The 18,642-nt window shown below is 41.9% G+C and overlaps 1 protein-coding gene across 3 annotated transcripts in view; it reads right to left on the reverse strand.

Annotated features, from left to right (window-relative positions):
• Nucleotides 1–534: 534 nt before the first annotated feature.
• The window catches only part of rae1 (ribonucleic acid export 1), a gene marked incomplete at its 3' end in the record, with an annotated part of 40,627 nt that continues 22,519 nt past the window's right edge, over nt 535–18,642 (reverse strand). For 2 of the 3 annotated variants that reach the window (XM_084317199.1, XM_084317200.1), the window contains 8 exons: nt 12,743–12,829; nt 11,143–11,214; nt 10,410–10,517; nt 7,070–7,176; nt 5,790–5,865; nt 4,206–4,400; nt 3,309–3,394; nt 535–1,158 (listed from right to left, as the gene is read on the reverse strand). In XM_084317199.1, coding sequence (XP_084173325.1) covers nt 1,158; nt 3,309–3,394; nt 4,206–4,400; nt 5,790–5,865; nt 7,070–7,176; nt 10,410–10,517; nt 11,143–11,214; nt 12,743–12,829 — 732 coding nt within the window. Of the gene's footprint in view, nt 1,159–3,304; nt 3,395–4,205; nt 4,401–5,789; nt 5,866–7,069; nt 7,177–10,409; nt 10,518–11,142; nt 11,215–12,742; nt 12,830–18,642 lie in introns of those variants that run through there. The other variant, XM_084317198.1, reaches the window with a different exon arrangement.

The following is an 18,642-nucleotide window of genomic DNA, read 5'->3' on the forward strand; positions in this document are numbered from 1 at the left end:
AGGGAAGTTAAGAGGAATCAGAGGACGGCGTCCTCTGTGCCTTGGAGGTCCTCTGCAGTGCTAAGTGTCCAGGATCAGGCCTGACAGGGAGACGACACCCTAATGACCTCAATAAAGAGGCATTTCATTCACACCTTCTCCTCTCTCACAAGGCCCACTTCTCACACCAGGGGCCTTTGAACAAGTTGTGCCCTTCCTGATGACTTGTCGTACAGAACTTGTAAGTCGCTTTGGATAAAAGCGTCAGCTAAAAATGTAAAATGTAAATGTGAATGTAGACGACCGCTGGCCCCCCAATTCATATCCTACCGACACATCCCCCTTTTCCAAAGCCTTACCTGGATGGGGGGGGGATATCCAACTGTCATGCTTTGATGATGTCTGGCCTGCCTGCCCTGGGCTCTCAGTACTTATCTGGATCATGACAGACAAGGGGGTATCCTGCTCTAAGAAACACAATACTCCACCTTCTGGTCATTTGGATTAAAACATGCGCACACACACACACACACAGGAAGAATCATAGTGATACAGTTTGACTCAAAGATTTTTTGTTTTATCAATTTCATCCTGTGAAAGTTCCAATGTAAAGGAGAGACCGATGTGAACTGATAGTTGTGTAGTTGTAATATGAGATGCTGGTCCATGGTAAGGCATGCACAATACAGATTTGTAAAGTAATTCCCCTGACAAATAAATTATACAGCGACATCGACAGATTCCTCTAATATCCTGTTGATTTCCTCAAAGTTGGAATGAACGTGTAAAACTCTAAGAGTATGCGCATAGGTATTTATTTAACATTTCAATTTCACTATTGAAGCTACACCACAGGAGTAACAGCAAATCAATTGAGAGAGAACGCAAAGTCTTTGGAGAACGGTGTAAAAAAATAAAGAGCTGCACACAATGGTAAAAAAAAAAAGAGAAAAACATCAAGATGAAGGACAAGTTAAGGCCCCTCCCCCTTGTCTACAATGACCTACAAGACCAATAATCACACAGCTGTCATCAGCCACAGGCTGGGATGGGGCCCTTCTGATTGGTCCATGCACGGTATGCGAAACCCCGCCATTGGTCCAGGTGGTTTGCCAAAGGGAAGGCGTCTCTGTCTTGAGCGTTGACACTAAAGCAGCAGGTTCCCCACAACAGATGGATCTGAGGACAGGAGGGAGGCGTCAGTCAAACACAGCCACTGTAACAACATCCTATGCTTTGTTTATTTTGTCCCTTTTCCCACAGAACAAGACAACATAATCGCACTCTTCAGCAGATACTAGGGATGAGCATAGATTTTTTATATATATTCAAATAGTCGTTAAATGTATAAAAGAAAACGATTTGTTTAAGCGAATATTGTTGTCTAAAAAAAAATAAAAAATGTCCCTTGTTTTTACCAGCACCTACACTGTGTGAATACTTAAAATCAAGCTTGATTAACTGAGAATTAGCAGCCTACACACTACACGACTTAACACATCGGATGTCGTATGTGTTGTTCACACTATACAACTCAATCATGGATCTTGAAGTCACTGTGAGTGATGTCGTTGTGGTTTCACACACAGTGTGATCAGTGATGGGGATGTACACTAGATTCTCCAAACTGTGTTTTGTCACGAAAACACACGTGAGAAGAAGTGATGCAGGTTTTGCTCATGAAGGTATTGTTTTTGATCAAAGGAATACAGTGGAGAAAAGCACCAGGCAAGGTTTTAGTGGTTTCTCTTTTTCTTCCGAGAGGAAGAGCTAGCGGAGAACAAAGCCAACTTGTCAACCGCACTCTAATGCGCTAGTTATTTCTAGAGCTGTGAATCTTCACTGGCCTCACGATTCGGTTACGATTCAGCGGTCCATGATTCGATTCTACGATGCATCTTGATGCAGCTCAATAATATATTACATCCTCAATTTTATAATCTATATTACTGCACGTGGCTACTTCTTCATCAATTAATACAAGCAGTCAGATAAATTAACTTTTATTTAGAGTTCTTAAATCAGAATGTCAAAATAAATGTCTTTACTAGTGTTGCATGATGATATATTAGATACTAGAAAGGTATCTCGATACCCAGCTGTTAAAAACGGTCCAATACTCTTTTTTATTAGTATCAGTATTAATATCAATACTTTTAGAATAGCCTGATGCTGTATTTTCTATGAGTTGAGTGGATGCATGACCAGAGCTAGCTTTAACTCAGGGGGCTTTCTCATTAGGAACAGGTGCTCCACTCCGTCCTCACTCCGTCCTCGCTCCGTCTTTGAGTGCGAACTCCCCCCCTCCCTCTCCCCCCTCTGGTTTGTGTACACACTGCAGTCTTGGTTCGCTCCGGGTTTTGTTTACGGTTTGCGTTTTGAGCGTGTAAGCTGCCGTAGGCGATGATGTCACACTCGAACGTCAACACAGTTGAACACACGGTGATGGAAACTGGATGCCCGATATAAAGAAACGAATAACTAATAAATATGAAGTTATCTTTGAACCTCTGCTGTCAAGCCTTGTCAATATAACCCACCCCCTTTTCTCACGAATGGAACTGGTGTGGTGGAGTCGCTTTGAGCATTTTCCAGGGTTAGCGGCTAACGCTAACGTAAAAGAACATAAAAGCTAGCTAATACAATTTTAATAATCGATTATGTTCCGTCACTGAATTGATGCTGAATAGTCAACGTTTGCATCGCGATGCATCTTAGAATCGAGAAATGTCCACACCCCCAGTTTTTTCCCAGATTTCCGACAATAGAGACACTAATAACTCGGCGGGGTCAGCGAATGTTGCAAAAGGCGGAACAGTTGAATAATGTCCTTGTTCTGATTCAAAACAGCTTTTAAAAAGACAGCTTTTCGAAAAATAATTTCTTCATTCTGTCCGCGGTCCCTCACTAGTTCAAAGTCAATATAGCGAACACACAGAATTGCGTCTTTTTGTCAGTGATGTCCAAAAAGATTAAAGGAAATCAGGGCTATAATGGTGAACTTGGCATTAAGAGTCTAAATTTTGTATTTACGGTATTCATCTACTGATTGACGTAAATTCCTGTGTGTCAAAAACATTAGGAATGCACCGCAAAAAAACCTCACCATTAAATATTTTTGTGAGGAACTCAAACTGCTATCTCACAACCCAAACCAAACACGCCTGAATTAAATCAAGCAACAACTGTCTAGCCTGAGCACTACAGGATAACAGCGTCTATATCCCCATGTGCAAAGGACCACGGGATGCCGGAGGAGGCCCCAGCCGGTCACAAGGTCACAGAGGACGTCTCCAGGGGTCACAGACAACGGCTGCCCGTTCGCTCACCATTTCTTGTTCCGAGGTTTCAGCTCCTCCGCGGCATTCCGCAGGAAGATGTAGTTTTTCTTCTGGGGATTGTAGTACTCGTGTCCCTGGGAATTCACATGGAACGCCGGTTAGTGGCTCTGTCACAAGGACAGTTAAGAGGGTCAAAAAACACCATCTATCACACTAACCAGTAGCCACTAAATAAATTCTTAGATGCAGATGGGTTTCCTCTATCATACCTATGCATCATGCTGCTTCGGTTATTTCTTTTATAACCGAAGCAGCATGATGCATAGTGTGATGATTGAGGAAACCCATCTGCATCGATATGTAAAAATGATTATCAATATATTAATATAATTTATTATTTTATAAACATAAATCTGTGAATGAATACCTTGGTGAGGTTTAAACTGCACCTGTTAAATTACTGCTGACCGAATCAGTTCCGTAACATTCCTATACATGATATTCAACTTTAAAGATGCGTTGAAATGAATCATATCGTATTGAATCCAACAGGTGACATTTTATTATATATTGAATCTTGCCCAAAATAATCAGCAAATCAGATTTAGCTATTCATTAGATTAGATTAAAATGTATTGTCATCATACAGCACAACGAAAATTATTTTGGCAATTGGCATCCAACCAGAGAGCAAATGTAACAGTAAAGTGCAACAGCAATATACAGGTGATTAAACTGGGTATATACCGATTAGTACTACTGAGTGTAGTGCTAATCAGATGTATGTACAGAGTTGTAGTATAATATGTACAGTGATACAGGTATAAAGACAGTATGGTAGTAGTCATACTGGCCAGCAGCGTAACTACAGTAAGAGTAGGATTATCTATCATACAGAGCTATGGCTTATATGCAGGTGTATTCATGTGGTGTATTGGCATTTACCTTGGACCAGTCATAGCTGGAGGCGTATGCGAAGATGTTGCCGTTGCTGTTGAAGCAGCAGGCTGTGATTGGCTGGTCCAGTTGCTCCGAGGTCTTCAGCTTCGTCCGGGCGTCTTTGTCCCAGAAGCTGAAGCGACCGTCAGAACCCACCGTGGCCAGTGTGCCGTGGACGGGGTGGAAGGAGATGGCGTTCACCTGACGGAGAGAGTTCAGATTGGATATAAAAAACACAAAACCTTGATGTCATCCATAGGGCTGCCCCGTCTTAGTTGATTAACCTTAACTTACAAATCCCTCCATGCTCTGGCACCTCAGTATGTCACTGACCTCCTCCACCCCCTCACTCAGTCACGGTCCCTGCGATCCTCAGACACTGATTAGCTCTCCATTCCCCAAACCAGACTGCAGACCTTTGGGGACGGAGCTTTCAGCGTGGCAGCTCCCACCCTCTGGAACTCCCTCCCCACAGAACTCCGCAACGCCCCAACTCTGGACTCCTTCAAAAAACTCCTCAAAACCCACCTCTTCCAACTTCCCTACTTTGAATGTTGCGTCTGTCCACCATGTTTGTTAGTTTTGTTTTTTCCCCTACGTAAAGCGACCTTGAGGGCAACGGTTGCGATTGGAGGATCTAGAAAAGAGGGCAGGGTTTGAGATAAGACCACACAGACCAATTTACCTAATATATCAAGACTTTTCCAGTCGATTAGTGTTTTTTCTTATGTTGTTATTTTTCATACTGAATAAGTTATTTCCTGGAAGATGATTAGCACGTCTCTGTTAGGCACTAGATTTAAGAGCTCCTTCTTTACGATTGCATGTTGTGGGAAACACAATTTTAGAAATGAGTTGATTAGTCAACAATGTCCTATGACTATTGGTCAACTAAGAATTTATTTAGTTGAGGACAGCCATAAGCCATCAATTGAGTTGATGTGTGCCACATACAAATATTGGGTGGGTTGCAGAGTGCCTTCACATTTGTGTTAATGAAATGCCATTACTTGGACATGAATATTCATTGAAATAAAGCACAGATTCCATGATTCATATTTGTCAGATTAATCTTCAAGCTGACTATGAAAACAGATTAATCTTAACCAAGCCGACTATGAAAACAGATGGATCTTAACCAAGCTGACTATGAAAACAGATGGATCTTAACCAAGCTGACTATGAAAACGGATTAATCTTAACCAAGCAGACTATGAAAACGGATTAATCTTAACCAAGCTGACTATGAAAATGGATGAAAATGTAACTCTTGCAGCCAATGCTGATGTGGCAGACTTACATTCATACATTTTCATTTAAAAGGAATTTTTTAATTTCTTCAACAATACTGTCCTCTACCATCATGCACTCTTCATACTATACTAATATGTCTCTACTAGTATGCACTCAACACTGCAGCACTCAAATTTCAACACTGTTTGATCAACATTGTTACTCAGCTGAAAGAGTCGTACCGTTCCTGCCGACTTGTCGTACAGAACTTGTAAGTCGCTTTGGATAAAAGAGTCAGCTAAATGACTACATTTAAATGTACTATGACAGAATAGCTCAACGTCCAGGTCAGCTTACAGCGTAGATGTCCTGTGGGGTGGCAGTGTTGGTTCCATTGGACCTGTGGCACTTGAAGGTGAAGTTGTCCTTGGCCCTAAACACAAATACAAAACATACATGTTTTTTTTTAACCGTATAGAAATAGAAAATAACTATTTTACTACAGTACTAAATGATTGTACACTGAATTGTGTAACATTTCAACCATTGAAATACATCTAAAATGTTACCATGAATTGAGATGGATCAATAAAGAAAGCTCCTCTGGGAAAGCTTCAACAATGCTTTATATACTAGGGTTGAACACCACAAATGCAGTTTGAGAAACGGAACCCTCACTCCCAGATGATGGGAGACTGAGACCCTCCCCTTCCGCTAACCACCATGGGACCCTATTTTGGAAAATAATATGTACAGTAGTCAATGAGACAAACTTTTTTTTGACAGGTGGTCAACCATGTTTATGGAATTTCTTTCCTTCTTTTTCATCCACGAATCATTTACCTGAAATACAATACAGCAGCTAGCAATAATGTAACAAAAGAAATGCTCAAACTATATTTTTTTTTCACAGGGAGATTCCATACTGCACCTTTAACCTTTAACATAATTCATAGTTTTATTTGTCATACATCAGGTACATTACAGTGAAATGCTTGGTTCTGTATGAGCCTCCAGAGATTGTGCTTCATACAGTAAAAAAGTTAAAAGAATAAAGACCAAACACTATACAAAATATACAATATACAAAACTAAAGTACAAAATGCAAACAAATGCAAAAATGAGGTAGTGCAAATATTTTAATAATAAAAAGATAAAATATGGTGTAGTGTTAAAGAAAAGTGTTCAAAGTGTCTAAAGTGAATGTTGAAGGTGAATGTTTAAAGTGAGTGTGTGCATGTGGATGTGTGCAAAGAATGTAGGCACGTGGCACAAGTGGTTAGCACTGCTGCCTCACAGCAAGAAGGTCCTGAGTTCGAACCCCAGCAGGGGGCCCTTCTGTGTAGAGTTTGCATGTTCTCCCTGTGTTTGCGTGGGTTTCCTCCAGATACTCTGGTTTCCTCCCACACCATAAAGACATGCATGTTAGGCAGGGACTACAGATGGAAACTAGCTAATTAGCCAATTCTGGCAAATTTACATTGATGTGGAAACTGAAGATGTTGATTAATGTGCACTGTCCCTGGGTAATTAAATAATAATAAACTAAAATAAAGAAATGTAGAATGGATGGGTTAGTATTGCATAGAGTCCACATGGAGCAGCCTGATAATTCCATTAAACCGCGTCCACTCACGGGTTGGGAGGGTTGATGTAGTGGATCGCCACTCTGCCCTCGATACTTCCCAGAGCAAAACCTGTGGGCTTGTTCTGCTTGTCCTTGAATATGGCAACACAGCGGTGCTGCAGGGCAAAGGCAGACACCATGAGGTTAGAAGACATTCATGCATAAACAATAGAGGTCACGTAGGGGTGGACGGTATAAACGGTATGAATTTGCTCTACGGTATGGATTTTGACTATACCTTGTAACCGGTAGAGCAGCTCTAAAATAGCAATGACGTCATGTAACCACAGCGCAACTATTTCACTCCGCATTTGCCCCTAAAAATAGATAGAATTAGTCATAAATCAAATCAAATTTAGTCATAGATAATAGATAGTCATAGATAATAGATATGTGCAAACTGGAAAAAGTTATTTAGGAGGCTTCGCGCAGTGGGCGTGTCAACACGCAATTGTCATTTCATAATAAACACATATCACCGCCGCGCACAGCAAGTTTCAATTTCAGTTCCTGGCATTTTTAACCAGTGGAGAAAGGTAAGAGATTTCCCTATCGTTTTTCTTATATGAATTATTCTACATTAATAAAACATACCTGGTGATCAACTACAGTTTGCTGTGAACATTATGATATGTGTGTAGTGTTCTGACGGCTGGGCAGCGCGAGCTGGATGCTGAATTCTGCGAGAAGCATAATGCAGCTGCAGAGCCGCAGAGTAGGGGCGCTTTCAGGTCCGGTCACAGGCCCGCTCAACAGCGCCCCCCACCCAACGGCTGAATTGCCAATGGCTGAATTGGAGTATTGCACTGTGTATTGCACAGTGCAATACTCCAATTCAGCCATTGGCAATTCAGCCGTTGGGTGGGGGGCGCTGTTGAGCGGGCCTGTGACCGGACCTGAAAGCGCCCCTACTCTGCGGCTCTGCAGTTGCATACTATTGGGATTGTTGGGAGCAGCACGGAGTCTCGACTCGGGACTTATTTTATTTGGAATATAATGACTGTATACGCAAAAGTAGCCTAGTTTTAAGTTAAAATATTATAAATCTACATGCCTTGAGGATGTCATCAGGCAAAAAAAATTATTCTAACGGAAACACTGATACTGTGATATACACCGTTACCGTCTATGCTTCAAATTATACCGTGATATACATTTTAGACCATACCGTCCACCCCTAAGGTCACGTTTATTAGGCATTTTTATCAAGGACAACGTACACGTCGGTATGAGGAGACGGGGCAGATAAGAGAAGAGAAGAAAAAACAATCAAAATAGGGAGGGAGAGAAAAAGAGTCTCTGAAACCAGGGATTGTTTAACGTGTTCAACCCAGGACTAGTGTTGCCATAATACAAGATGTTTACTTTGATACCGATACCAGCCTAAGGCCCCGTTTAGACGGAAACGCTAGCAGGTGAATCCGCAAAAATATTTTTTCAGATGTGCCTTTCGTTTATACGGAAACTGCGTTTTTACGGGGTGAAACCGTAAAAAAGTGAGACCACCTTCCAGGGTGGAATTCCTAGAAACGGTAAACCTTTGCGCTCTCATCTAAACTGTCAAACCGCATAAAACGATGACGAAACGGTCGTCAAGGCTCTCGTCGCGCCTACTGCTTACATCACAGGCATGCGCCAGTAGCCTAGAAGCGTAAACAAAGCATGTCTGATTCTATCCATGGCGATCACCTGAAGGCTACATTGGCAGTACTTTTAAATACACAAGAATCTGTCCCGCGGCTATCACAACTATTATGACTGGACCCACTGTCTGTGAGTGACTCTGCTTTGGTCCAATGACATTCCCCACCCACACTCTGCGAATCAGAGGCAGAGTAGGGCGGGTCTTCACAGCACGTCATGTGACATATGCGCCAATCGTGTGACAGCGGGGCTCCGTTGTCTCGAGTTGTTACAGCCTCGTCTGCACGGAGAATTCCACCCCAAAACACTAGTCTAAACGCAAAATTAAAAGTGAGACCGCAAGACGACTTTTGCGGTTTCTGTTCAGACTCTCTCCGTCTAAACGTAGCCCAAGTATCACAATACCGGTTCTAAAACGATACCACGGCAGAGAAACCTAAAATATCAGGAAAAGCATTTAAAATTTAAAAAATAAAATGTGAACGGTACCAAACCCTGATAATATGTCCCCTTTAACTTAAAGATATACATTTACATTTACATTTACATTTAGTCATTTAGCTGACGCTTTTATCCAAAGCGACTTACAAGTTCTGTGCGACAAGACAGCAAGAAGGGTATAACTCTATCAGCTGAGTAACAATGTTCATCAAAGTGTTGCGTGTTACAGTGTAGGTTAGTTTATTAGGACAAGTGCATGACAGTAAGGTTAGTCGGGGTTAGATTTTTTTCTTTTTTTTTTTTCTTTTTTTTTATCATTTCAGATAATGGTTAAAGAAGTGAGTCTTTAGTCGACGGCGAAAGATTGGACGGGATTCGGCTGTCCTAACTGGGATGGGTAGTTCATTCCACCATTGTGGGGCAAGGACTGAGAATAGGCGGCTTCTCTTTGATGACCCTCCGGGAGCTTGGTTAGGAGTAGATCTGAGGCGGCCAGAAGATGCAGAGCGTAGGGGTCTTGAGGGTGTGTAGTTAGAGACCATTGACCGGAGGTAGGCGGGAGCGGTTCCCTTTGCCGCTCCCGTATGGGGGAGCTCCCGTAGCTCACCGCATATCTCTGCGCTATTTCTGCGTCGGGGAAAACCGTGCTCGTCACGGATCTGGGGTACACGAGTTCGATTCCCGGACCCGCCGTATTTTCTCAGAATGTCTTCCCCTGCTCTACATCCCATTTCAACCTGTTTCTGTCGGTCATGCTTGACCAGAAAAGCCATAAACCCTAAAAAGAAAAAATTTAAAAAAAAAAGAAAAAGATATACAGTATGTATATTAGGAATGCACCGATACCAGGCTTAAATACTGATACCTCTAACTCAAAGATATACAGTATGTATATTAGGGATGCACAGATACCAGATACTAAAATCCGATACCAAGAAACACGTCTAACATGCAGGAAATCAAAGCAAATTGACTTGATCTGCTGCTTTTTTGACACATTAACTCTCTATTGGGGGAAATGTCTCAATATTTTTTGTGCAATGACTCCAAAATGACGGTCCAAGTCTATGATCTATAATTAAAGTAATGAATGGTATCGGCCGATACCCCAAAGCCCAGGTCTGATCGGTGCATCCCTCATGTATATTGTTTACAACATGTAAATATCGTCGACAACAGCATAGTAAAAATCCAGACCTTCGCATGGATCCATGATGGTCTACCTTCGTATATGGCCATCGTCTCACTGCCCTAAACCACTCACCTGGTGCTTGAGAGGAGATTCTATCCTGCGGAACTCTGAGGGCTGGTTCTCCAGCTGGTAAACGATCAGGCCTCTCTCAGCTGTGGCCACCACCGCCATGGGGTACACCTGGACAGTGAGGGGGGTGACATGACTCCATGAGACCAAGCATCCATCAAACAAGAGGAGGGAATCAAGGTTCACACACACATCTCTGGTTATTAAATTCTATGACTTCTGACTGTTCCATGACTTCTCAATGGCTATTCCGTGACACGACAGTGCAATGGCTACGGCAAATACAACAATGGAGCATATTTCGAGGAAAAGAGCTTTTGATGAGCCACAGCTATCCCCCAGGAGTTGTGTAATCGGGAAATGTTTCGTTGTTTAGGTAATTACTCCTTCAAAAGGGTAACTAGATCTACTAGCAGCCATGCTTTTCTTTAAAAACCTGACCAGATTTCAGTTATTTTATTTTATTTTTATCCATGACATTTCCAGGACTTTAACATGCTTGAAAAACTCAATTAGTAGTACCTCTCAGGGAGTCCCCAGAACTGTTTGGTCCAAAAACGTTATCTCCACCAGGGGCTGAAACCTAGTTTGATCATGCAATCGGTTGCGTGATTCTATCTGTCCGCAGGCAATCTGGACAAACTACAGGGCTGATTTGAATGAGACGTTGCTCATGGGCTGACAGCAGGCCGGGGACCTGGGCTTTCTCAGGAAATGCTATGCTATGGTCACTCACCACATCTGCACAGTAGGCTCTCTCTGGCATCTGCAGTGACATCATGGGGTTGGGAGAGCGGGTGTCCCAGAACTGGAAGGGAAGAGCAGAGAGGAGAGGTCATGACCTCTCAGTGTCGTCATGAGGCTGGGTTTGGAACTCCCAGATGAAAGAAGCATTAGTGTGTTTTTGATGTTTTATTTTAATATTTTAAAAAGGGGTCTATTTGAGGTGATGTAGCCATAGTAACTTTATTTGCCTTAATTAAGAGACATAAGATACTTCTTGCTACTAAGCAAAATACTACAAATCCAAAGTACACCTTCAACAACACCTCTACACTAAAGTACATATTCAACACATCTACACTAAAGTACATCTTCAACAATACCTCTACAATAAAGTACAACTTCACCTCAAATAGACCCCCTTTTAAAATAAAATATAAAAAACGAACTAATGCTTCTTTCATCAGAGAGTTCCAAACCCAGCCCCATGACGACAATACCTCTACACTAAAGTACATCTTCAACAATACCTCTACACTAAAGTACATCTTCAACAATACCTATACACTAGGGGTGTAACGGTACACAAAAACCATGGTTCGGTACATACCTCGGTTTTGAAGTCACGGTTCAGTACGGGTTTTCGGTACAGTGGGGGGAAATTTGGCTTTCCATGTTCCACTCAGGGGTGATGTAGTGTGCAGTAACTAATTGTACTTGTATGGCTGTCAACGAATATTCTATATATTTTTTTTTATCTACTTTTTCTCCCATTTCTATTTTTCTCCCATCCCAATTTCGTATCGTCCAATTCTACCCTCCCCTGTCTCAAACGCTGTTAGGCCATGCCTCCTACAAGCCGGCTACAATGTGGACGAAGCCTTGCATCACGTGTCGCTCCGGTACTCGAGGAAGCAGCCGTCGCATCTTTTCACCTGCACAGCGCGATCTCTCAGCGTCGGGGGTCTGCGTGGGAGGGACACGCCGCCCCCGTCGCTTCCTGATTCTGCTGCGCAGGCGCACCAACCGACCTGTAGGAGTCGCTGTCCACAACGTCCGATCCCCACCCATCAGCTTCCCACCCCCTAATACTGCCAATTGTATTAGTATGAACGACCAGCCAAGCTGATAGCAATGCGGAGAGCTGGGCTCGAACCCAGCATCTCCTGCATTGGTGGCGAGCGCTTTGCCCACTACACCACCTAGCCGCCCTACGAATATTCTATATTGAAATTAATAAATCGAAAAATTATAATACGTAATTATATTAGATTGTGAAAAAAAAACAGCCCCCGGTGGGCAGTCGTTCGGTATACAGCCGTACTGAACCTAAGGTCCAGTACTGAAATGGTTCGGTACGGATACGTGTACCTTTACACCCTTACTCTACACTAAAGTACATCTTCAACAATACCTCTACACTGAAGTACATCTTCAACAATACCTCTACACTAAAGTACATCTTCAACAATACCTCTACACTAAAGTACATCTTCAACAATACCTCTACACTAAAGTACATCTTCAACAACACCTCTACACTAAAGCATTTTGTCTTTTGACATTACTTGGTCTAGCCAGGCTTGGTGGTATGAGTGGATAGAAAGTCATACCTTCAGTGTTTTGTCCCAACTACCAGTCATGATGCAGTTGTAGTTGGGGGCTTTTATCCAGTGAATTGATTTTATGGGGCCGTCATGCTACAAGGAGGAAGACAAGGACAGGGTTATGACTCAAGGACAAAATGCTAAATTCCAGGGCTTTCCAAGACTATGACAAAATTATTTCCATGACTTCAGTTAATTTCATCTTCTCCTCAGGATGGAAAGTAACTAAATATATTTAATACTTGTACTTCTGTAAAAAAAGAAAAAAAAAAATTAATAAGAAAAGATATCCCTATTGATCCCCCTGGGGAAATTCAGGCATCAGGGCAGCATGGGGGAGGGGATGTACAGGTATGGGCAGGGTAATAGTAGAAAGACATAAATATAGGCAATACAATTATAGTAATAGTATAAAAATAAGCAATGTAAACAATATAATTAACTCTGAATATAAGAATATGAACAAGTAAACATTGTAATCAAGGTGCAGATGAGGGTCTGTAGGAGTCGCTGTTTACAACGACCCGGACCCACCCCGCCAGCTTCTCCCACCCTCTAATACAGCCAATTGTATTAGAGTGAGCGGCCAGCCAAGCTGGTGACAACCCCGGAGCTGTGAGCTGGATTCGAACAGGCGAATCCAGCTCACAGCTTCGGGGTTGGTGACGAACGCAATCTCCGCTACGCCACCTAACCGCTTGTTTTGTTTTTTATTAACACATCGACTGCCACGCTGTTTCCCCATCTTTGTACTTAGTTGGCCAGCGCTGTAAAGTATAGGGATTTTCACTGTGCGTTGCGGTGTTTGCAGGGCTATATCTATATTCTATATTATAGCTATGGAGACAATACTATGGGTCATTTGACAGCAACTATCCATCGTTCAACATGTGAAAAAGAATAAATTGTTTCATGTATACGTTCGCGTGTTATACCGTGGTGAATATTGTATAGTTTCAGAGTGATCCTGGCTAATTCCTGGTAACTGTGTTATGGAGCAATACGTGAATTCTGCTAATAGCGTTGGCGTTGCTCGCCTGTACATGCTACTATTCCCAATTCAAAGGTATATAATAGATATTATGTTTCATCATGAATGCATGAAAGGGGGGGGGGGGGGGGGGGTAGTTTTTTTTATACTTTGATCGCCAGTAACGGCATTTGTTTTGATTACTACATACGTTGATCGGCCGGATCGATATGAAAACATTGTAGGATCAAGGTGAAATTGATGTCATATAGTCCTTACCTTTGATCGGGGTTATTCCAAAAAGAATATTCCAATTGTCCGATCGCGATTTCCAGTATTAATGTCCATCTGGTCCCGGACATAATTGGGCACAACTTATGGATAGAGTGTGCTAGATGCGTTTCGAAATGGTCGGATGAAGCGATTTACTTGGCTCAGTCTAAATTCTGCGCCCGGAGGGGTTTAGATGCAACACACGGTGTGAAATAAGGCAGCCCTAGAGGGGTCGCAAGATGATTTCCAAAAAGAATTTAAAAAAAGAAAAAGAAAAAAATGTGTAATGCAGTCAGGCCACTGAACTTAGAAGCAGGCCAGGCCAGTGTTTGTAGTTATACAACGGCATGCAAATTTCTCGATTCTGATTGGCTGAAACAGTCAAGTTAGACGTGGTTATTTCTCATAACCCACGCTTGTGATCCCAGAACCCGCCCACAACCGAATTACAATCACTCCGCCAGTGCGACTTTTTAGGAAAAACCAAGATGGCGGACAATAATCTTTACAAATGGATGTGCTGAAAGCGTCATAACGACTCATTCAAAAACGATTCTGTCACATGGAATGTGTTAGTTTCATACACAATGTTGAATTATGTAATTGAGTCATTGTGGAACAAAATAAAAATCACGTGAAGTCTGTTGTTAGATGCCATTCGTCAAAAGGAGACTAATTTCACTGTTAATACAATGTCGAATCAATCAATCAAACCAATAACATGCTTTGAAGCAACCTATTCAAAATATAAATCGCGGGAAGTGTGGTGTTAGATGGCATTCGTTGTAAAATCTCCCTCTCCTTCAAAAGGACAGGCATTTCACTGGATGTCCCGTATATGTTTGTTTGTAAACACAAGGTGGTAAAAAATTCCGATTTCATTGCGAATTTTGATCTATTTGCACTATAACCGGGAATGTTACCATCAATGTAAATAAACCATAATCACCCTACAAAAACAGTACTGTATTTGTAAATCTGGTATGTCATAAATGTCTAGACGTAGCAGTACTGTCTATCTGTATGTCATGTATGTCATATATGTTATGATGAATTGAAAATGGGGGACCCTGATGTAAACAAGATTAAAGTCTTTCTCTGGTCTGCATCCCCTTAACAATTGTGTGTATTGAGCTGTACTGTATTGTACCCATTCTGCAATCTGGTAATAAAATGTTCAATCAATCAATTTTCTACTTTTTCTGCGGATGGTTGTGAATAAATCTCCATTATGCTTCAATTAATGTGTGTTTATTGTATAGCAATAAGGTTGGATGAATTCGGCAATTGTATAAAGATGTAAGCACCGTCTATCTGTAATAAAATTTTCAATCAATCAATCAATCAATCCCCGACTTGCCCGACCATGGAGTAAGTTGCATGTGGAAATAGCTCCTCTCCCGTTTTTTTATTTCGCTTTTAAAAGCCTTTCAACTAACTATATCAACCGAAAGAATCAAGATGGGACTACCAAAGAAAGATATACAGGCTAAATCAGCCGAAAACGAACCGACTGAGGGTTTGGCTACCGTGCGTAGGAGAGCAAGAGAAATAGAAGAGGCTGCCGCTACATCTACCGCCACTGCAACCCCCGCAGATATAGAATCTGCGTCAGAATCTCTGGAAACTCCGAATATCTTTATTGCTAAGCTAATAAAGACATTAACCGACAAAGTGGAAGCTAACACAGAAGCTATCAAAGCCAACATCGAAGAGCTAAGGGCAGCGGCTGGTAAACAAAGCGATCGCACTGCAGCAGTAGAAGCCGGCTTGGAGGAAAACACGCAGAGACTCGATCAGATTGATGTGACCATAGATGGAAACGACAAGAATACAAAGAATAAAATTGAGGAGAACTACGAGGAATTAAAGGCTAAAATATTCGATCTCGAGTATCAATCCCGTAAACTGAATATCCGTATAGTGGGACTTGATGAGTCAGTGAGCTGCGCACGACCCGAAGAGTTTGCGACAGTATTATATCAAATTCTGGGAAATATACTTTCTACAACACCTGAAGTGGATCAGTGCTACAGGATGGGGTCCCGAAACCAAAACGACAACAACGGCAAACCGAGGGTGGTTATGGCTATCCTACGTCAGGTCAGAATAAAATAAGCGATTATTCGGGAGACGCGCAAAGTGAAAGGCATCCTGAAATACAAAGAGGTACCAATCTACTTCTTTGAGGATTATTGCCGGGAAGTGGTGGGTTTACGAGCCCACTACAAGGCAGTGATGTCTCAACTTTTTGTGAAAAGATTCAAGCCCACACTGTTATATCCTGCAAGGCTTCGCATCACCGATAGACAGGGACAGAGGGTCTACCTCGAATCGCCTGATGAAGCCGTTGAATACATGGGAAAACAACGTGGAGGTTAGTTTACATACGGTATTTTTTTTTTTTTTTCGTTAAAGCTTAAACACCATATCGTATTACTTTAATGGTTCGCTGTATCTGGGCCAGATAGACCTACAAGTTTGTCCGCAAGTCATTGTATGTTTTCCACGTTGGATTTTTACCGTGGCTGACATATTGGAATATTCTGGAACCTAACAACATTCTAGTACTTTAAAAACGACATATTGGAATATTCTTGGAACATTAAAAACGTTCTGTGCTATACACACTGCTTAGAATACCTCCGGATGAACAACAGTCTTCACAACGGAACATCGACCACCCCTGGCTAGGGGGAAGAACTGCATATACGCATTTAAAAACTTCTTTTTACTATTTGGAAATAGTCCACTACTTTTCCACTTTATACTATCTAGGTGTTTAAACTTAGCAAAGCTCTTTCAAGATTTAAGTAAATTCTCTCTACTCTTTGAGGTTCTCTAATTTAGTTCAATACCGCTCTATTATTCTTCGGGTTGTTTTAACTTACACAAGTTCGTACAAGGTTTAAATGAATATAGTATGATATTTGAGGCATATTTTTATTTTTATTTTCATATCTCCTTTTTATTTAGCGGGAGAGAGGCCAAGCCACAGTTGACATACTACTAATGGTAGAATTGAGAATGTTAGATCCTATGGCATGCATAGGAAAGTTAAGGATGAAATGAAGTGCTCTGTCTGGGCAGACTGGTCGTGTACGGGAGGGAGGTGAAGGATTTGGGGTGCTTTTTCAATGTATGTGATGTATAGATTGGGGGAGATGATCACAGCTAAAACGGTGAGATCGAAATGTGCATGGAAGACGGTGATAGAAGAAGCGGTTCAGAGGCAGTAGCCAGCAGAATGTTTAGCAGCCAGCCGAATGTTTTGCATTCCTTGCAAGAACAAATTGATAAGAGCGAGTGTGTACTGTAGGCCCAGAGCAGGAGGGAGAGAGGTTCATCTTAATGAAAGTTTAATGGTGTTAAAGGTTATGCAGTTGTCATGACAGCACGTCGCATGACAACCAGAAGGCGGGCCGTCGTTGCTACGGCGAAGATCTATAAGTCGAACGGTGTTTCCGGGTGTAGGGCAGACTAGAATCTGACCAAGAGCGAGTAGGACTGAGATCACACAGAAGACACTCTCTCCTCTCATCACAGAGAGGAGGGGGGGGGGGGGGGGGAAATGCCACATCATCATTCGCTTCGGCTAACGCGAGGAGGGTTAGGCTAAAGACCAGGCCTGAACACTATTGGACTGAATAACAAAAGGACGATAGACGAACACACCGAAAGATCATTAGAATAGACTCTTCAAGGACAATACAATCTGTTAACATCTGAGCTGAGGTTTCTGTTTATCGAATAAAACCACGCTTTTCCTTGTAAGGTATTTCACGTTGTCGAAGTGTCAAATTCTTACGGAGGTGGAGAATTATTATGGTTTGCGGATGGTACTAACGGGGAGAGATAAGGATCTTATCAGCCAGTTGTCGGAGGCGTCAGGACCATTAAAATGACACAACGCAGAGGAATTGGATGGAGAGCCAAACAGACGAAGACGTGATACTGGCCAGTTTGATCAGGATCTAACAGAGGGATAGGGGAAGAGGGGATTATATGTATGGGTGTTCTATATGTTTGTTATCTTGCTCAAGCTCAGCTCTCAACAGGTCCTCAATAACTGGATATATATCTATTGTAAATCGCTACTCCAGACGAATTGCACACAAGAATATGGCAACATGTTTAGATTATGGCTAGTTTGAATATATTGATTTGGAATACTAGGGGACTAAACAAGCAACATAAACGCAAAAGCGTGCTTACATTGATGAAAAACAAACAGGTTGATGTGGCTCTTTTAAGCGAAACGCACCTTTTAGTGGCTAAAAATGTAAAGCTGGTGGACAAAATATATCATAACATTAGCTACTCATCTTTTGGAACTAGATCCCGTGGGGTAGCTATAGTTGTGAAACGGAAGTTGAATATTAAATTGTTGGACGTATGGTCTGATGCAGACGGCCGAGTAACCATTGCTAAGATAGAATACAGTAACAGGAAAATTGCGTTGGTAGCGGCTTATGCCCCTAATATTTACGACGCCAACTTCTATAATTGTTTTTCGATTAGTCGACTAATCGAAAAAATAATCGACAGATTAGTCGTTAGTCATTAGTTGCAGCCCTAGTCAACAATGTCGAGCTAAAAGTGAAGAAGATGAGGCTTCAATATATTTTCCATGGTTTGATGCAGTGGACAGCATAATCGGCCA

The sequence above is a fragment of the Notolepis coatsorum genome (genome assembly GCF_963971535.1).
Source record: "Notolepis coatsorum genome assembly, chromosome: 6".
Lineage (NCBI taxonomy): Eukaryota > Metazoa > Chordata > Actinopteri > Aulopiformes > Paralepididae > Notolepis > Notolepis coatsorum.